Raw genomic sequence first — 20,635 nt, 5'->3', positions numbered from 1 at the left:
ATTTTAAAAACCGTTGTGGGAGATGAGGAGACTAGCAGCTCATGGCATTTCATATAACAGAGCCGTGAAAACCAGAATATTTTTTCCTAGGATCATACCTCTACGTCACTGTTCTGTAGATGCTCACTGAGGCCACGGTTGGTGGAAATGGGTATACTTTGTCCACCAATAGCATCCAGAGCTGTACAAAGAGATCTGCTCCGTCTCACTGAGTAGCTTCAGCGTCGTAACCATTGCGATGCTCTGCACAGGAGGGGAGGGATATGCAGACACAAAGCATGACTGTCACTGTTATGTATGAGGACGCATTTACATTGGATTGTAGACCTTCTCCACTCATTCATTTAACAAGTTGGGATTGGAGTGAACAAATATGGAATTTATGGAACGAGGAATAATGTCGAACAAACTGCCTGCATGGCAGTTTTTTTTGTGGTGGCATCATTTCTTGCTCTTGTGGAGTACAATAGACGGACAGACTCGCTACAGCATCCCGGAGGAAGTGAAACAGGGCACTGTGGTAGGAAATCTAGCCAAAGATCTGGGTTTGGTTGTATCTGAACTGTACCGACGTAAATTGCGGGTGACCTCGGAAGCTGGTAAGCAGTATTTTAGTATGGACTTGGGGAAGGGAGAACTGGTGGTGATTGATAGGATAGATAGGGAGCAACTGTGTGGACAAAGACCGTCATGCTTGTTGCCTTTGGAACTAGTTATAGATAACCCCCTGCAGCTGCATAGAGTAGAAATTGAAATACAAGATGCAAACGATAATTCTCCTAGTTTTGTCACTAAAGAAAAAGTCTTGAAAATTGCAGAGCTGGTAAATGCAGGCGCGCGATTTCCTTTAGAAAGTGCACAGGATCCCGATGTCGGCACTAATTCTGTACGCTCTTACCTCATAAGCAAAAACGACCATTTCAAGTTGACCGTTAAAAACCAAAAGGACGGAAGAAAAATCCCCGAACTGGTTCTCCAAAAACCTCTTGATAGAGAAAAGCTGCCTGTACATAATCTTGTACTCACGGCTGTAGATGGCGGAGATCCGGTGCGCTCAGGGACATCTGAAATTACAGTCATAGTACTTGACAATAATGACAATGCGCCACAATTTGAGAGAAACCTGTATGAGGCTAATGTCAGCGAAAAGGCAACACCTGGAGCTGAAGTATTGCATGTTAAAGCTACAGATGCAGATGAAGGACTAAATGGAGAAATTGAATATTTTTTTGCAGAGCAAACTACGGATCTAATATTATCATTATTTGACATTGAACCTTCTACGGGAGCTGTTGTAGTCAAAGGAATTTTAGACCACGAAACAAACTCTTTACACAGATTTGATATAATTGCTAAAGACAAGGGCAACCCTAAGATGGATGGACATTGTGGCGTTGAAATTAAAGTAGTTGACATTAACGATAATGTTCCTGAGATAATTGTGACGTCTTTAACAACACCTGTTCCAGAAGATTCTGCAATCGGAACAGTTATTGCCTTAATAAGTGCAAAAGACCCAGATTCAGGTGACAACGGCAAGGTTACGTTGACCGTGTCTTCCAAATACCCCTTTAAATTAAATCCATCGGTCTCTAACCATTACGCATTAGTGACGAAAGGGCCACTTGACCGTGAAAAGAATGGTCATTATAGTGTCAAGATAAGTGCTACTGATTCTGGAAAACCCCCGTTATCGAGTGAAAAAATTATACTTGTTGAATTATTAGATGTAAATGACAACCCACCAGTTTTCCCCCAGCCTTCTTATGTCGTTTATGTAAAAGAGAACCATCCTCCCGGGAAAATTTTGTTCTCAGTATCAGCCTCTGACCTGGATTTTGGTGAAAACGCCAAAATCTCGTACTCCATCCTGGACTCTAAAGTGCAGGACGTTTCTGTCTCATCGTATGTTTACATCAACTCAGATAACGGCAGCATCTACAGCATGCACTCGTTCGACTATGAGAAACTCAAGGTGTTTCAGATTCAGGTTCAGGCAAAGGATCAGGGTTCTCCGTCTCTCAGCAGCAACGCCACCGTCCATGTCTTCATCCTGGACCAGAACGACAACGCCCCCGCTGTTATTTACCCCTCCTCCGCTGCCCTGGGCTCCCTGTCTCATCAGAGGATGCCCCGCTCCGCTAAAGCGGGTCACCTGGTTACTAAGGTGACGGCGGTGGACGCTGACTCGGGCCATAACGCCTGGATCTCCTACAAACTGGCGGAGGCCACAGACGCCTCTCTGTTCACTGTCAATCTGTACACAGGGGAGGTGAGGACTAAACGCGCTGTGTCCGAGCAGGACGACTCCTCTCAGAGGCTGCTTATAGAGGTCAAGGACGACGGGGAACCGGTCCAGTCCGCCACCGTCACGGTGTCCATCCTGCTGGAGGACGGTCTCCATGAGCCCATCTTAGACCTCCGACAGAAAGCGGTCGAGCCCAGCAAGAAAAATGACAGAATCACCCTTTACTTGATTCTCTCTCTGGCCTCGGTGTCCGTGCTGTCTCTGGTGACTTTTCTCATCTTAGCGGTTAAATGCATCCGGAACAGCAGAAGCAGCGGTAGTTGCTGCATGAGACGGGCCGACTGTGATGATTACAAGAACCCCAACAGAAACCTGCAGATCCAGCTCAACACCGACGGACCTATTAAGTACGTGGAGGTCCTGGGAGGAGACATGTTGTCTCAGAGTCAGTCCTTCAGGTCCTGTATGTCTCCAATGTCAGAGTACAGTGATTTCACGTTGATTAAACCCAGCAGCACCACTGACTTTAAGGAGGTGATCAGTGTCCTGGATGCGTCTTTACCCGACAGCACCTGGACCTTCGAGAGCCAGCAGGTGAGCAGAGAAACAAACATTTATCCTGGTAATGAAGAAATAGATATCATGGGTATTTTTTATACAGTACAAGAAATACTCAATAATATCATAGGCTGCTGTGAAAATCAGTCAGCTGTCGATACATATCTATCTATCTATCTATCTATCTATCTATCTATCTATCTATCTATCTATCTATCTATCTGTCTGTCTATCTGTCTATCTATCTGATGTTTGGTTAAAATCTTAAAATCATAGTTAGCAGGTCAGTGTTCAGAAACAGTTAAAATAACTGTGCCCAAGACATCTGTCAATACAGTCTTACACACGCACATTTCCATAGCCATTTCCGAACGGTTCAGTACCACGAAAGTGGACAGGGACTCTTAGTGGAATAAAGGGATACTTATACCATAGTCTTATGATTAAAGTGTGTGAGCGCATGTGTTTTCTCACCATTGTTGTTAGTCTTTTCAGAAAAAAATGCCGTTCCCTAAAATGTCGTTCCGACTAAAAAAAGACCTTTCACTGTAGAGATGGTGATTGTTTACATCTGAAGTGACTTTAGCCAGGTCTATTTCCTCTAAAGAGATCATTTCTTTACATTCTTTTACGTCCCACAACTCTCATAATAATTCCCTCTGGTTAAAGTGAAGAGCAGTAGATGCTGCGTCTTTAAGAGTGTCGATCAATCTCCCTCTCATTGGATGGTGGAAATGGATGCTGTGCACCAATAGGGTTCAGAACTGTACAAAGCAATCTAGTCCCTGCCCCCATACAGCCGCGTCGCTGTAACACTTGGACTGCAAAGAGCTGGAAGAAAGAGAGCAATGAGCTCGCATTTTACGATATGAAAAATGTATATTTCGGCTTACATTCATGCTCAACATTTTGTGAAAAATTGTTCCATCGGAATCATTTCTCAATGATGGATTTAAGGATTTTTCTACACACCATGTCGTTTGGAAATAATTTCTTATAACGGGCCAAAGATGACAAAGACAATAGGATACCGAGACTGGAGATGGCAGGCGCTTTGGTGGCATCATTTCTTTATCTTGTGGAGTACAATAGACGGACAGACTCGTTACAGCATCCCGGAGGAATTAAAACGAGGCTCTGTGGTAGGAAATCTAGCCAAAGATCTGGGTTTGGGACTATCTGAGATTTTTGACCGTAAACTACGAGTCGCCTCCGAGGCTGGTGAGCAGTATTTCAGCGTGGATGCGGGGAAGGGCGAGCTGGTGGTGAATGACAGGATAGACAGAGAGGCTTTATGCGGACAAAGCGCCAGCTGTGTTCTACATCTGCAGGTTGTAATTGAAGACCCATTACAACTTTTTCGTGTTGAGGTTGAAATACAAGACATTAATGATAATGCGCCCAGATTCCCATCAAATGTTATCGCATTGGAGATTGCGGAATCTACAATTGTAGGTGTTCGATTCCCTTTAGAAAGCGCCATAGACCCAGATGTTGGCAGTAATTCATTAAGGTCATACGCTCTCAGTAAAGACGAATGTTTTAGTATTAGAGTCAAAGAAATTGCCGGTGGGAGGAAAGTCCCTGAATTGATTTTAGCAAAACTTTTAGATAGAGAGAAAAAGGCTGTTCATACGCTTTTGTTGACAGCTGTAGATGGAGGCAACCCAGTGAGATCAGGAACTTCTCAAATATCTATTAAAGTCCTTGACATCAATGATAACGTCCCAGCTTTTGAGAAGACCTTGTATAAAGTATCTATCAATGAAAATGCCGCAGAAGGTGCAGTGATTGTACAAACAAAAGCGGTAGATATGGACGATGGTCAAAACGGAGAAATAGAATACTCGTTTGGAGCGCACACATCAGATTCTGTTCTCTCTGTTTTTAGCATTGATAATATATCGGGAACAATGTTTATTAAAGGAAAACTAGATTTCGAATCAACAGCAAATTATGAAATAGACATAAGTGCTAAAGACAAAGGCAGTCCGAGAATGGAGGGGCACTGTACTGTGCACGTTGAAGTGACAGATGTTAACGATAATGCCCCAGAAATAATACTCACCTCTCATCCAAAGCCAGTGCGCGAAGACTCACCTAATGGCACCGTAGTAGCTTTGCTCAGTGCCCGAGACCTTGACTCCGGTGATAACGGTAAAGTAACATTACAGCTCCCTAAAAAATCTCACTTTGCCCTGAAACCCTCGTTTTCCCAGAATTACGCACTGGTTATCAGTGGTATTTTAGATCGAGAAAATGTCTCCGAATATAACATTGAGATAACAGCCACTGACTCAGGCTCTCCTCCTCTGTCCAGTAAGAAAACTATAAACGTCACTATTACTGATGTGAATGACAACCCTCCTATATTCACTCAGCCCTCCTACAATGTGTATTTAAAAGAGAATGGGGTACCAGGGTCTATACTGTTCTCAGTATCAGCCTCCGACCTGGATTTTGGTGAAAACGCCAAAATCTCGTACTCCATCCTGGACTCTAAAGTGCAGGACGTTTCTGTCTCATCGTATGTTTACATCAACTCAGATAACGGCAGCATCTACAGCATGCACTCGTTCGACTATGAGAAACTCAAGGTGTTTCAGATTCAGGTTCAGGCAAAGGATCAGGGTTCTCCGTCTCTCAGCAGCAACGCCACCGTCCATGTCTTCATCCTGGACCAGAACGACAACGCCCCCGCTGTTATTTACCCCTCCTCCGCTGCCCTGGGCTCCCTGTCTCATCAGAGGATGCCCCGCTCCGCTAAAGCGGGTCACCTGGTTACTAAGGTGACGGCGGTGGACGCTGACTCGGGCCATAACGCCTGGATCTCCTACAAACTGGCGGAGGCCACAGACGCCTCTCTGTTCACTGTCAATCTGTACACAGGGGAGGTGAGGACTAAACGCGCTGTGTCCGAGCAGGACGACTCCTCTCAGAGGCTGCTTATAGAGGTCAAGGACGACGGGGAACCGGTCCAGTCCGCCACCGTCACGGTGTCCATCCTGCTGGAGGACGGTCTCCATGAGCCGATTTTAGACCTCCGACAGAAAGCGGCCGAGCCCAGCAAGAAAAATGACCGAATCACCCTTTACTTGATTCTCTCTCTGGCCTCGGTGTCCGTGCTGTCTCTGGTGACTTTTCTCATCTTAGCGGTTAAATGCATCCGGAACAGCAGAAGCAGCGGTAGTTGCTGCATGAGACGGGCCGACTGTGATGATTACAAGAACCCCAACAGAAACCTGCAGATCCAGCTCAACACCGACGGACCTATAAAGTACGTGGAGGTCCTGGGAGGAGACATGTTGTCTCAGAGTCAGTCCTTCAGGTCCTGTATGTCTCCAATGTCAGAGTACAGTGATTTCACGTTGATTAAACCCAGCAGCACCACTGACTTTAAGGAGGTGATCAGTGTCCTGGATGCGTCTTTACCCGACAGCACCTGGACCTTTGAGAGCCAGCAGGTGAGCAGAGAAACAAACATTTATCCTAATAACGGAGAAATAAATATCATGCTATTTTTCATTTAATACAACAAATACACAATCATATCATAGTCTGTTATCAAAATCAGTCAGCTGACGAAACAAATCCATCTATCCATCCATTCGTCCCGGCTGGCATATAATGTTTTCATCACACTTTTTCGAAATGTCCACTATAGAATTTGATTTCAATGTAGGAAAAGCCAGGTAATGTGTATGAAATGTATTCAGAAATGGTAAAGATGGCTTTGTCGGGGGCATGCAACAATGTAGTTTTACACGTACACGTTTGAAAAGTTAAGCACCATGAGAGCGGACAGCGATTGTGAAATGCAGCCACTGTCGTATAACTTTAGAACAGTGTGGATTCATTTTACTCTGCAAGTATATTGACAGTCGATGACTGCTTGACCTTTCTTATGCGTTTACCGGATTTCTGTAATGCGGAATTTATTTTTATCTTTTGAATTTGTTTGAGCTGCTGACTGACAGGCGTTTTTCATTTATGTCTTTTGTGTGACAATGACAAGGTTTCCTCCGATTTTTTTTTTGGACATTCACTGATATTTGTTGTAATCACTGCAGACAAAAGCCCAGAAAGTGAATAAATGCTGCCACTTTAAGAGTGTCGATCAGTCTCCCTCTCATTGGATGGTGGAAATGGATGCTGTGCACCAATAGGATTCAGAACTGTACAAAGCAATCTAGTCCCTGCCCCCATACAGCCGCGTCGCTGTAACACTTACAATGCAATGGGCTCGAGGAGAGACAGCGATAAGCTCGCGCTTTCTAAGACTTAAACATATACATTTGACCTTACAGCCATGCCCAGACACTATGAGATATTTTCTTTGGGAGTATTTCCTACTATAGTGGATTCCCCCATTGGTATAAACAAGATGCCGTTTGGAATTAATGTCTTATAACGGACCAAGGATGACAAAGACAATAGGATACCGAGACTGGAGATGGCAGGCGCTTTGGTGGCATCATTTCCTTCTCTTGTGGAGTACAATAGACGGGCAGACTCGTTACAGCATCCCGGAGGAGCTGGAACGAGGCTCTGTGGTAGGAAATCTAGCCAAAGATCTGGGTTTGGGACTATCTGAGATTTTTGACCGTAAACTACGAGTCGCCTCCGAGGCTGGTGAGCAGTATTTCAGTGTGGATGCGGGGAAGGGCGAGCTGGTGGTGAATGACAGGATAGACAGAGAGGCTTTATGCGGACAAAGCGCCAGCTGTGTTCTACCTCTGCAAGTAGTTGTTGAAAATCCTCTAAATTTACATCGCATTGAAGTAGAAATAAAAGATATCAATGATAATTCGCCCAGATTCCACACGAAAGATATGTCTTTGAAAATTGCCGAATCGGCAGCAGTGGGAACTCGTTTTCTTCTGGAGAGTGCGGAGGATTCAGATGTTGGTAGTAATTCAGTCAAATCCTACACTTTGACTAAAAACGACTGTTTTACGTTGAAAATGAAGGAGGTGGAGGATGGCAAAACAGTCCCCGAGTTAGCGTTAGAGAAGCCTCTTGATCGAGAGAAGAAAGCAGTCCATCAGCTGCTGTTGACAGCATTAGACGGAGGAAACCCAGTCATGTCCGGAACCTCACAGATCCAAATCACAGTGCTTGATGTAAATGATAATTTTCCAGTTTTTGATAAAAATATTTATAAGGTTTCCTTATTGGAGAATACTGTAAAGGATACGTTTGTTTTCAAAATGACAGCAACTGATGCTGATGATGGTCTGAATGGTGAAGTTGAATTGTCTTTTGGCTCGCGGACACCAGATTCCGTCTCATCGGTATTTGAGATAAATTCATTAACGGGGGAAATACATTTGAAAGGAGACTTAGATTATGAAAGAGACACATCCTACAAAATTGAAATAACCGCTAAAGACAGGGGGGTTCCCGAAATGGAGAGTCACTGTCGTCTACAGATAGATGTTGTAGATGTTAATGATAACTCTCCAGAAATTGTTCTCACCTCTGAACCGCAGACGGTGCGCGAGGATGCGCCAAGTGGCACAGTGGTGGCGTTACTCAATGCACGTGACGCTGACTCCGGGAATAATAGCAAAGTAACATTGCTACTACCCCAAGGTTCTCCTTTCACTCTAAAACCATCATTTTCTAATAATTACGCACTGGTTACCAGTGGTGCTTTAGACCGCGAGAGTTTCTCTCAGTATAACATTGAGATAACAGCCACTGACTCAGGCTCCCCTCCTCTGTCCAGTAAGAAAACTATACCGGTCAGCATCACTGATGTGAATGACAACCCTCCTATATTCACTCAGCCCTCCTACAATGTGTATTTAAAAGAGAATGGGGTACCAGGGTCTATACTGTTCTCAGTATCAGCCTCCGACCTGGATTTTGGTGAAAACGCCAAAATCTCGTACTCCATCCTGGACTCTAAAGTGCAGGACGTTTCTGTCTCATCGTATGTTTACATCAACTCAGATAACGGCAGCATCTACAGCATGCACTCGTTCGACTATGAGAAACTCAAGGTGTTTCAGATTCAGGTTCAGGCAAAGGATCAGGGTTCTCCGTCTCTCAGCAGCAACGCCACCGTCCATGTCTTCATCCTGGACCAGAACGACAACGCCCCCGCTGTTATTTACCCCTCCTCCGCTGCCCTGGGCTCCCTGTCTCATCAGAGGATGCCCCGCTCCGCTAAAGCGGGTCACCTGGTTACTAAGGTGACGGCGGTGGACGCTGACTCGGGCCATAACGCCTGGATCTCCTACAAACTGGCGGAGGCCACAGACGCCTCTCTGTTCACTGTCAATCTGTACACAGGGGAGGTGAGGACTAAACGCGCTGTGTCCGAGCAGGACGACTCCTCTCAGAGGCTGCTTATAGAGGTCAAGGACGACGGGGAACCGGTCCAGTCCGCCACCGTCACGGTGTCCATCCTGCTGGAGGACGGTCTCCATGAGCCGATTTTAGACCTCCGACAGAAAGCGGCCGAGCCCAGCAAGAAAAACGACCGAATCACCCTTTACTTGATTCTCTCTCTGGCCTCGGTGTCCGTGCTGTCTCTGGTGACTTTTCTCATCTTAGCAGTTAAATGCATCCGGAACAGCAGAAGCAGCGGTAGTTGCTGCATGAGACGGGCCGACTGTGATGATTACAAGAACCCCAACAGAAACCTGCAGATCCAGCTCAACACCGACGGACCTATAAAGTACGTGGAGGTCCTGGGAGGAGACATGTTGTCTCAGAGTCAGTCCTTCAGGTCCTGTATGTCTCCAATGTCAGAGTACAGTGATTTCACGTTGATTAAACCCAGCAGCACCACTGACTTTAAGGAGGTGATCAGTGTCCTGGATGCGTCTTTACCTGACAGCACCTGGACCTTTGAGAGCCAGCAGGTGAGCACAGAAACAATAGTAGAGCTTCTGTGTAATTTTTTGTCGTTGCATCGAGTTTTTCTAAACTTAAAATACGGAACTGTCCCCTGATAACACTTTGTTTTCATCGTCAGCTAATCAGTCATAAACATTTGTTCCTCCTTTATTTTTTTGTTTTGTTTTTTAGCTGTCTTCCCTCAACATGAACTACTGTTTGGCGTTCTGGTGATACTTGCTCTTAGCTACCATATATATAATCTTAATCTATGATATTGAATACTGTAATGTTATAATATCATTTATTTCAATAATTTCTATCAGTTTGATAATGCAAACAAGATACCGAGATGGTCATCATGTCCTCATTTTAACCCATTCATCTTCATAAGCACACCCTGACCAATATTCTGGGCTTTTGTTGCTCACGTATTTTCTGTTTGCAGAGGATTTTTACTTTTCAACCCGCCGGATATTTTTTTTCCATACAAAATCCTATATCGTGTCTACGTTAATATTTTGTTTTTAGCTGAGTTGCGTGATACAGTACTTTACAAAGCTTTCTTTATAATTGTACGAATGACACTTTGTTTCAGCGCCACAAAGCTGGACAGTGAAACCTTGAATTTGCTTCCTTGTAGCTGGGCTAAACTGCACAATACCGTCACTTTTTTCTGATCAAATCACAGAAATATTTTTATTCAAAGGTTCGAATAACCAGCACAAAGACAGTAGTTGTATTTTGTAATAAGATTTAATTTTATATGCACTAACATTATTGGCGACGTAGCCTATAGCAGCTGCCATCCTACACACTCTTAATGCATCGAGGCAGATTCTTTCTAGGGCGTCTGTGTCTTTAAAAGCGCTGCTCACCTCCGTTCTTATTGGATGGTAGAGATGCACATTGTGCACCAATGAAACGTAGAACTGTACAAAGAGATCTACTCCCTCCCCCATGCAGCCTCAGCACCGTAAACACTTACGTCGCATTGAGCTGGATGAGAGGGAGTGATGCGCTTTTCGGAATTAAAACGAAAAATCTTTATTCACTTTTTGGCATGACGCGATTTGGGATCTTTGTTTTGGATTAATGCTTTGTGGCAATGGATGGTAATTATCTTCTTTTCGATTACCTTACTGTGAAATAATTCTAACGGATCGGGGATGACAAAGAGAATAGGATACCGAGACTGGAGATGGCAGGCGCTTTGGTGGCATCATTTCTTTCTCTTGTGGAGTACAATAGACGGGCAGACTCGTTACAGCATCCCGGAGGAACTAAAACGAGGCTCTGTGGTAGGAAATCTAGCCAAAGATCTGGGTTTGGGACTATCTGAGATTTTTGACCGTAAACTACGAGTCGCCTCCGAGGCTGGTGAGCAGTATTTCAGCGTGGATGCGGGGAAGGGCGAGCTGGTGGTAAATGACAGGATAGACAGAGAGGCTTTATGCGGACAAAGCCCCAGCTGTGTGTTGACTTTGCAAGTGGTTATTGATAAACCGTTACAATTGTACCGAGTCGAGGTGGAAATACAGGATATTAATGACAATTCTCCAATATTCCCTTCGCAAGAATTAATATTACAAATAGCAGAGTCGACAGCGGCAGGGGCACGTTTTCCTTTGGAGACCGCGCAAGATCTTGATGTTGGAGTGAATTCAGTGAGGTCGTATAGTTTGAGTAAAGACGACTTTTTTAGTTTAAAGATTAAAGATGTGTCAGCTGGGAGGAAAGTCCCCGAGCTAGTCTTGTCCAAATCTCTTGACAGAGAAAAAAAGCCTATACATCACCTTCAAGTAACAGCTATAGACGGGGGGAACCCAGTGAAATCTGGGATCTCCCAAATAATGATAAATGTGCTCGATATTAACGACAATTTCCCTGTATTTGAGAAAAATGTTTACAAAGTCTCCATAAGCGAGAATAGTGTGCAAGGTTCATCTATTATACAACTTAAAGCAAAAGATACTGATGAAGGTTCTAATGGAGAAATAGAGTATTCATTTGGAACTCACACACCAGATATTGTCCTGTCTTTGTTCGATATTGATTCATTTACTGGAGAAATACGTCTTATAGGGAAATTAGATTTCGAAACAAACGCAAATTATGAAATTGACATTTGTGCAAGAGACAAAGGCAGTCCGAGAATGGAGGGACATTGTACTGTCCATATGGAAGTGATAGATGTAAACGATAATGCTCCAAATATATTTCTGACCTCCCAACCAAACTCTGTGACCGAGGACGCACCAAGTGGTACTGTAGTAGCTTTAATCAGTGCCCGAGACCTTGACTCCGATGTCAACGGTAAAGTGTCATTACAGCTCCCCAGGGGTTATCCTTTTAACCTGAAACCATCATTTTCTGATAATTATGCACTGGTTACCAGTGGTGCTTTAGATCGAGAGAGTTTCTCTCAGTATAACATCGAGATAACAGCCACTGACTCAGGCTCTCCTCCTCTGTCCAGTAAGAAAACTATAAACGTCACTATTACTGATGTGAATGACAACCCTCCTATATTCACTCAGCCCTCCTACAATGTGTATTTAAAAGAGAATGGGGTACCAGGATCTATACTGTTCTCAGTATCAGCCTCCGACCTGGATTTTGGTGAAAACGCCAAAATCTCGTACTCCATCCTGGACTCTAAAGTGCAGGACGTTTCTGTCTCATCGTATGTTTACATCAACTCAGATAACGGCAGCATCTACAGCATGCACTCGTTCGACTATGAGAAACTCAAGGTGTTTCAGATTCAGGTTCAGGCAAAGGATCAGGGTTCTCCGTCTCTCAGCAGCAACGCCACCGTCCATGTCTTCATCCTGGACCAGAACGACAACGCCCCCGCTGTTATTTACCCCTCCTCCGCTGCCCTGGGCTCCCTGTCTCATCAGAGGATGCCCCGCTCCGCTAAAGCGGGTCACCTGGTTACTAAGGTGACGGCGGTGGACGCTGACTCGGGCCATAACGCCTGGATCTCCTACAAACTGGCGGAGGCCACAGACGCCTCTCTGTTCACTGTCAATCTGTACACAGGGGAGGTGAGGACTAAACGCGCTGTGTCCGAGCAGGACGACTCCTCTCAGAGGCTGCTTATAGAGGTCAAGGACGACGGGGAACCGGTCCAGTCCGCCACCGTCACGGTGTCCATCCTGCTGGAGGACGGTCTCCATGAGCCGATTTTAGACCTCCGACAGAAAGCGGCCGAGCCCAGCAAGAAAAATGACAGAATCACCCTTTACTTGATTCTCTCTCTGGCCTCGGTGTCCGTGCTGTCTCTGGTGACTTTTCTCATCTTAGCAGTTAAATGCATCCGGAACAGCAGAAGCAGCGGTAGTTGCTGCATGAGACGGGCCGACTGTGATGATTACAAGAACCCCAACAGAAACCTGCAGATCCAGCTCAACACCGACGGACCTATTAAGTACGTGGAGGTCCTGGGAGGAGACATGTTGTCTCAGAGTCAGTCCTTCAGGTCCTGTATGTCTCCAATGTCAGAGTACAGTGATTTCACGTTGATTAAACCCAGCAGCACCACTGACTTTAAGGAGGTGATCAGTGTCCTGGATGCGTCTCTACCCGACAGCACCTGGACCTTTGAAAGCCAGCAGGTGAGCAGAAAACAGTAAACCTGCTATACAGGTTTTCAATCATTACTGGCTATAGATTCCTTTGATAGCCTGAAAAAATAATTAAAATAATCTGACCTAATGTGAAATATATCCTCAACCTGTTTTGAACGAACTTTAATGATATTTGTTATTCTATGGGCAGCCTAAACATGTTTGAATTCTGTATTTTGATTTCACTATAAATGAAGTTGTTTTTATTTTCATTGGTTTCTTCATATAAAATATCACTGGCTATGCCTAAACTGTCTTCTGACAAGAGACTTGTTTTGAGTGGTATAAGAATCAGTTTTATATTCGATGTAGATATTTTGAAAGCGGGTTGTTTTATTAAAGTGACGTAGTATCATTCCCTTAAAAAAGCGAATCCAATAACTTATATATTGAGAAATTCTTTATGAAAATGTGTTTAACTAAAGGTGGAACTCTGAGTGACTGTTTGTAATTATTACAATCTATTACTTTTATGCAATGCACTGCGCATATATTTTCACTTTTGATCAGATGTTGCAACCACATTAGCAACTATTTTTAAAAAGTTATTAAGCGAATTTGGATATATGTAATTTTCAAAGTGATAATGGTTTAATTTGTTGGTTTTATTTCCATGATTAGTTGGCAGCAGTCGTTTGAAAACAAGGTGTCCAGTTTAATGGGGGTTTAGGAATCAAAACTTTTGTATTTTTCATCACATGTATTCTTATTCAGTTTTCTACAAAGATAATTGTCTCAATCCCGAGATGGTAGTACGACTGTCAAAATGCATATCGACCTTGGGGGATGCAGTGGCTTTGTGGGCAGAGTTGGCTCTCTGTGATTGGATAGTAAAGATGGATGCTGTGAACCAATAGCATGCAGAACTGTACAAAGAGATCTACTCCATCCCCCATTCGCTCTCACCACAGCAACCCTCACAGTGTCAGAGCAGGAGAGGAGTCGCGCTTATTCGATGGACTTCCGAATATATATTTTATTACCAATTATTTGAGGATTTATATATATTGGAATGACCGTTCTGGTGATGACTTTGAATGCTGGGTTATGTTGATGAATACCTTAATGGGAAATAACATATTCTAACGGATCGGGGATGACAAAGAGAATAGGATACCGAGACTGGAGATGGCAGGCGCTTTGGTGGCATCATTTCCTTCTCTTGTGGAGTACAATAGACGGGCAGACTCGTTACAGCATCCCGGAGGAACTAAAACGAGGCTCTGTGGTAGGATATCTAGCCAAAGATCTGGGTTTGGGACTATCAGACCTTTTTGACCGTAAACTGCGTGTTGACTCCGAGGCTGGTGAGCAGTATTTCAGCGTGGATGCGGGGAAGGGCGAGCTGGTGGTGAATGACAGGATAGACAGAGAGGCTTTATGCGGACAAAGCGCCAGCTGTGTGTTGCCTTTACAGGTTGTAACAGAAAATCCGCTGCAACTACACCGGATAGAAGTGGAAATAAGGGACATAAATGACAACTCTCCGAATTTTTCAAACGAGGAGCGATCTTTAAAGATTGCAGAATCTACTGCCACAGGCATACGCTTTCCTTTAGAAACAGCACAGGACCTGGACGTTGGCAGTAATTCGGTAAAATCTTATACTCTGAGTAAAGATGAGTGTTTTAGTTTAAGGATTAAAGAGTTGTCAGGAAATCGAAAGGTTCCGGAACTAGTACTAGAGAAACCACTTGACAGAGAGAAACAACATGTACATCAGTTACTACTGACAGCTTTAGACGGAGGCAATCCTGTCAAAACTGGCACCACGAAAATTATCGTTACTGTACTCGACAACAACGACAATGTCCCTGTTTTCAAAAGGCCGTTGTATAATATAACTGTGCATGAAAATACTGTCACTGGTTCTGTACTTGTCAAAGTTGAAGCAACAGACGCAGATGAGGGTGTTAATGGAGAGATTGAATATGCATTTGCTGCGCACACACCTCAGTCATCGTTGTCCATTTTTCATTTACATTCGCAGACAGGTGAGATCTCCATAGTAGGGCCGTTAGATTATGAAAGCAATGCAATACATGAAATAGATATTACTGCAAAAGATAAAGGAGTTCCTGAGATGGAGGGCCATTGTCGTGTGCAAGTAGTAGTAATAGACATTAATGACAATGCACCAGAAATACTTCTCACTTCAAAACCAAATCCGGTACTCGAGGACTCGCCAAGAGGCACAGTAGTAGCTTTAATCAGAGCTCGAGACCTTGACTCTGGTGATAACGCCAAAGTGACATTAAAACTCCCAAAGGGATCTCCCTTCAGTTTGAAACCATCATTTTCTAATAATTATGAACTGGTTACCAGTGGTGCTTTAGACCGCGAGAGTTTCTCTCAGTATAACATCGAGATAACAGCCACTGACTCAGGCTCCCCTCCTCTGTCCAGTAAGAAAACTATACCGGTCAGCATCACTGATGTGAATGACAACCCTCCTATATTCACTCAGCCCTCCTACAATGTGTATTTAAAAGAGAATGGGGTACCAGGATCTATACTGTTCTCAGTATCAGCCTCTGACCTGGATTTTGGTGAAAACGCCAAAATCTCGTACTCCATCCTGGACTCTAAAGTGCAGGACGTTTCTGTCTCATCGTATGTTTACATCAACTCAGATAACGGCAGCATCTACAGCATGCACTCGTTCGACTATGAGAAACTCAAGGTGTTTCAGATTCAGGTTCAGGCAAAGGATCAGGGTTCTCCGTCTCTCAGCAGCAACGCCACCGTCCATGTCTTCATCCTGGACCAGAACGACAACGCCCCCGCTGTTATTTACCCCTCCTCCGCTGCCCTGGGCTCCCTGTCTCATCAGAGGATGCCCCGCTCCGCTAAAGCGGGTCACCTGGTTACTAAGGTGACGGCCGTGGACGCTGACTCGGGCCATAACGCCTGGATCTCCTACAAACTGGCGGAGGCCACAGACGCCTCTCTGTTCACTGTCAATCTGTACACAGGGGAGGTGAGGACTAAACGCGCTGTGTCCGAGCAGGACGACTCCTCTCAGTGGCTGCTTATAGAGGTCAAGGACGACGGGGAACCGGTCCAGTCCGCCACCGTCACGGTGTCCATCCTGCTGGAGGACGGTCTCCATGAGCCCATCTTAGACCTCCGACAGAAAGCGGTCGAGCCCAGCAAGAAAAACGACAGAATCACCCTTTACTTGATTCTCTCTCTGGCCTCGGTGTCCGTGCTGTCTCTGGTGACTTTTCTCATCTTAGCAGTTAAATGCATCCGGAACAGCAGAAGCAGCGGTAGTTGCTGCATGAGACGGGCCGACTGTGATGATTACAAGAACCCCAACAGAAACCTGCAGATCCAGCTCAACACCGACGGACCTATAAAGTACGTGGAGGTCCTGGGAGGAGACATGTTGTCTCAGAGTCAGTCCTTCAGGTCCTGTATGTCTCCAATGTCAGAGTACAGTGATTTCACGTTGATTAAACCCAGCAGCACCACTGACTTTAAGGAGGTGATCAGTGTCCTGGATGCGTCTTTACCCGACAGCACCTGGACCTTTGAGAGCCAGCAGGTGAGCAGAGAGTGATACAAAAATAACATACAGATTTTTGACACCATTGCTTAAGCTACAGTGGCCCCCAAAAGAATCATAACTTTGAGAAATCAAATAATATCATCAGAAATCATAATGACAAGGCAATTCAGAGGATCGAATAAACTTCTGGATATTTCTTACTTTGACAGTCGATGTATTTGAAATGAAAATATTAAATTTATATCCAAATTGAAACTTTTAATTTGTTTTGCGGCACAGCGGTTTGCCTGTTTGTCTATTATGTCATTCACCAGAATGACCAGAATGACAAATTGACCTGAGGAGTGTGTTGCATGTCGAAGCTTTTCAAGCTGAGCCTTCAGCACCTCAGGGATGGACAGCGACTCTGAACCATGAGGCCTACGGAGGGCACGCTAGTAAATTATTTTTGAGGGGTAGCACTGATCATGCATCAACATTTAACTGACACACTTAACTATTTTCACTTATTTAATTGTTGGACTCCTTGACGTCCGTAAACGCGGTTGATGGCATTTACGCGCCAGAAATAAAAACCAAGAAACACATCTGGTCTCTGCGGAATTGAATGATAACATTAAAATGTATGATATACAGACATTGACCTAATACGTCTCTTTATTTTACATTTATTTAAGTCATGGACACGTTAAACGGCATCTCCCCATAGTGTTTCACTTGCTCTTTCATAACTGCTCAAAGTGGGGAGTGTTTCTTTAACGGTGCTGCTCAGTTCCCCTCTCATTGGATGTGAGAGATGGATGCTGTGGACCAATAGCATTCAGAACTGTACAAAGAGATCTACTCCCTCCCCCATGCAGCCTCAGCACCAAAACCACAGTGCTCGGATGGGGGAAGAGTAGGTTCATGGTTCATATATTCGAAGTATAAGGTTATATCTTAATTTTATCTTTGACCCTTAACAGGCATCTTTTTAAGGGAATGTGTCATGCTCTTGGAATATGGAATTTGACTTTATGTTCTTCGTCCCTGTGGATTGGAAATGATGTATTTTACTGAATCGGGGATGACAAAAACAATGGGATACCGAGACTGGAGATGGCAGGCGCTTTGGTGGCATCATTTCTTTCTCTTGTGGAGTACAATAGACGGGCAGACTCGTTACAGCATCCCGGAGGAACTAAAACGAGGCTCTGTGGTAGGAAATCTAGCCAAAGATCTGGGTTTGGGACTATCTGAGATTTTTGACCGTAAACTACGAGTCGCCTCCGAGGCTGGTGAGCAGTATTTCAGCGTGGATGCGGGGAAGGGCGAGCTGGTGGTGAATGACAGGATAGACAGAGAGGCTTTATGCGGACAAAGCGCCAGCTGTGTTCTACCTCTGCAAGTGGTCATTGAGGACCCGCTACAGTTACATCGTATTGAGGTTGAAATACGAGATATTAATGACAATTCTCCAAGTTTCCTTTCAAATGAATTATCTTTAAAAATTGCCGAATCAGCAGCAGTTGGCACCCGCTTTCCTCTGGAGAGCGCAACGGACCCCGATGTTGGCAGCAATTCACTCAAATCATACACTCTTAGTAAAAATGATTGTTGTTCCCTTAAAATCAAAGAGATAGCGGGTGGTAAGACTGTTCCGGAACTTGTTTTAGAAAAGCCTCTAGATCGAGAGAAAAAGGCTGTTCACAAAATATTACTGACAGCATTAGACGGAGGGAGTCCAGTAAGATCGGGAACCTCACAAATAACCATAAGCGTGCTTGACATAAATGATAATTTCCCAGTGTTTGAAAAAAACGTTTATAAAGTAACCCTGGGGGAAAAAAGTAGAAAGGGAGCTACTGTTATGAAGCCCAAAGCAACAGATGCAGATGAAGGTTTAAATGGTGAAATTGAATTCTTATTTGGCTCTCGGACAACAGATTTTTTGTTGTCAATGTTCGATATTAACCCTTTGACAGGTGAAATTAGTCTGAAAGGGGAGTTGGACTATGAAACTGCCAAGTCATATGACATCGATGTAACAGCAAAAGATAAAGGCAGCCCTGAAATGGAGGGTCACTGTCGTGTGCAGGTTGATATTACTGATTTCAATGATAACGCTCCTGAAATTGTCATCACGTCTCAGCCAAAGCCAGTGCGCGAAGACGCACCAAGTGGTACAGTTGTGGCTTTGATCAGTGTTCGGGACCTTGACTCTGCCGATAACGGCAAAGTAACGTTACAACTCACCAAGGGCTCACCTTTTGACCTTAAACCTTCTTTTTCCAATAATTACGCACTGGTTACCAGTGGTGCTTTAGATCGAGAGAGTTTCTCTCAGTATAACATTGAGATAACAGCCACTGACTCAGGCTCCCCTCCTCTGTCCAGTAAGAAAACTATACCGGTCAGCATCACTGATGTGAATGACAACCCTCCTATATTCACTCAGCCCTCCTACAATGTGTATTTAAAAGAGAATGGGGTACCAGGGTCTATACTGTTCTCAGTATCAGCCTCCGACCTGGATTTTGGTGAAAACGCCAAAATCTCGTACTCCATCCTGGACTCTAAAGTGCAGGACGTTTCTGTCTCATCGTATGTTTACATCAACTCAGATAACGGCAGCATCTACAGCATGCACTCGTTCGACTATGAGAAACTCAAGGTGTTTCAGATTCAGGTTCAGGCAAAGGATCAGGGTTCTCCGTCTCTCAGCAGCAACGCCACCGTCCATGTCTTCATCCTGGACCAGAACGACAACGCCCCCGCTATTATTTACCCCTCCTCCGCTGCCCTTGGCTCCCTGTCTCATCAGAGGATGCCCCGCTCCGCTAAAGCGGGTCACCTGGTCACTAAGGTGACGGCCGTGGACGCTGACTCGGGCCATAACGCCTGGATCTCCTACAAACTGGCGGAGGCCACAGACGCCTCTCTGTTCACTGTCAATCTGTACACAGGGGAGGTGAGGACTAAACGCGCTGTGTCCGAGCAGGACGACTCCTCTCAGAGGCTGCTTATAGAGGTCAAGGACGACGGGGAACCGGTCCAGTCCGCCACCGTCACGGTGTCCATCCTTCTGGAGGACGGGCTCCATGAGCCCATCTTAGACCTCCGACAGAAAGCGGCCGAGCCCAGCAAGAAAAACGACCGAATCACCCTTTACTTGATTCTCTCTCTGGCCTCGGTGTCCGTGCTGTCTCTGGTGACTTTTCTCATCTTAGCAGTTAAATGCATCCGGAACAGCAGAAGCAGCGGTAGTTGCTGCATGAGACGGGCCGACTGTGATGATTACAAGAATCCCAACAGAAACCTGCAGATCCAGCTCAACACCGACGGACCTATAAAGTACGTGGAGGTCCTGGGGGGAGACATGTTGTCTCAGAGTCAGTCCTTCAGGTCCTGTATGTCTCCAATGTCAGAGTACAGTGATTTCACGTTGATTAAACCCAGCAGCACCACTGACTTTAAGGAGGTGATCAGTGTCCTGGATGCGTCTTTACCCGACAGCACCTGGACCTTTGAGAGCCAGCAGGTGAGCAGAGAAACAAAAGGCATTGTGTGAAATTGTGCCTGTAGAAGTCGGCTGAACAGAATTCCCTTAATTTTTCTTTTTGGCTCATTTTTCATTATTGTTTGTTTGGTTTGGTTTGTTTTTAGATTCACTGGCGATTTTCAGCAATTTCCTTTTTGCACTTCTTTGCTTGATACTGGGTAAAGCGTGTACCTACTGCTTATCTATAACGAAAACCAAATGGCACAAAGCTCTGCTGAAGTTTTTATGGTCAGCATCAGTGTTGCGATTACTGCCCATAAACTACGTTTCAAAGTACGTTTTATTTTTTA

At 44.8% G+C, this 20,635-nt stretch overlaps 6 protein-coding genes across 16 annotated transcripts in view; all 6 read left to right on the top strand.

Annotated features, from left to right (window-relative positions):
- LOC120785775 (protocadherin gamma-C5-like) overlaps positions 1–20,635 on the top strand; it is a 230,444-nt gene that overhangs the window by 192,634 nt on the left and 17,175 nt on the right. Inside the window, exon 1 of one of the 11 annotated variants that reach the window (XM_040120691.1) lies at positions 17,870–20,324. The exons of the other annotated variants lie outside the window; for them this stretch is intronic. Within the exon in view, the coding sequence (XP_039976625.1) occupies positions 17,871–20,324 (2,454 nt within the window). The 5' untranslated portion in view covers position 17,870. Of the gene's footprint in view, positions 1–17,869; positions 20,325–20,635 lie in introns of those variants that run through there. 11 annotated transcript variants of the gene reach the window in all.
- Positions 374–3,619, top strand: LOC120785642 (protocadherin gamma-C5-like). The gene is made up of 2 exons (XM_040120516.1): positions 374–2,894; positions 3,606–3,619. The coding sequence occupies exons 1-2, from the start codon at positions 374–376 to the stop codon at positions 3,617–3,619; spliced, it is 2,535 nt and encodes an 844-aa protein (XP_039976450.1).
- On the top strand, positions 3,802–6,336 carry LOC120785641 (protocadherin gamma-C5-like). Its single transcript, XM_040120515.1, has one exon. It carries the CDS (start codon positions 3,817–3,819, stop codon positions 6,334–6,336), a length of 2,520 nt encoding a protein of 839 aa, XP_039976449.1. The 5' UTR covers positions 3,802–3,816.
- Positions 7,207–9,889, top strand: LOC120785181 (protocadherin gamma-C5-like). The gene is made up of 2 exons (XM_040119643.1): positions 7,207–9,699; positions 9,848–9,889. The coding sequence occupies exons 1-2, from the start codon at positions 7,207–7,209 to the stop codon at positions 9,887–9,889; spliced, it is 2,535 nt and encodes an 844-aa protein (XP_039975577.1).
- LOC120785779 (protocadherin gamma-C5-like) lies at positions 10,791–13,296 on the top strand. Its single transcript, XM_040120714.1, has one exon. It carries the CDS (start codon positions 10,825–10,827, stop codon positions 13,294–13,296), a length of 2,472 nt encoding a protein of 823 aa, XP_039976648.1. The 5' UTR covers positions 10,791–10,824.
- Positions 14,366–16,855, top strand: LOC120785780 (protocadherin gamma-C5-like). The gene has a single exon (XM_040120716.1). It carries the CDS (start codon positions 14,387–14,389, stop codon positions 16,853–16,855), a length of 2,469 nt encoding a protein of 822 aa, XP_039976650.1. The 5' UTR covers positions 14,366–14,386.

The sequence above is a fragment of the Xiphias gladius genome, chromosome 23, assembly GCF_016859285.1.
Source record: "Xiphias gladius isolate SHS-SW01 ecotype Sanya breed wild chromosome 23, ASM1685928v1, whole genome shotgun sequence".
Classification (NCBI taxonomy): Eukaryota; Metazoa; Chordata; class Actinopteri; order Istiophoriformes; family Xiphiidae; genus Xiphias; species Xiphias gladius.
This window is presented reverse-complemented; position numbering and strand designations above follow the sequence as displayed.

Excerpts from the sequence above, each read along its gene's own strand:
- LOC120785642 (XM_040120516.1), top strand. The coding sequence starts at position 374 with ATGGAATTTATGGAACGAGGAATAATGTCGAACAAACTGCCTGCATGG.
- LOC120785641 (XM_040120515.1), top strand. The coding sequence starts at position 3,817 with ATGACAAAGACAATAGGATACCGAGACTGGAGATGGCAGGCGCTTTGG.
- LOC120785181 (XM_040119643.1), top strand. The coding sequence starts at position 7,207 with ATGTCTTATAACGGACCAAGGATGACAAAGACAATAGGATACCGAGAC. Across the intron at positions 9,700-9,847 it reads AGGTGAGCACAGAAACAATA|CTGTCTTCCCTCAACATGAA; the intron begins GTAGAGCTTCTG and ends TTTGTTTTTTAG.
- LOC120785779 (XM_040120714.1), top strand. The coding sequence starts at position 10,825 with ATGACAAAGAGAATAGGATACCGAGACTGGAGATGGCAGGCGCTTTGG.
- LOC120785780 (XM_040120716.1), top strand. The coding sequence starts at position 14,387 with ATGACAAAGAGAATAGGATACCGAGACTGGAGATGGCAGGCGCTTTGG.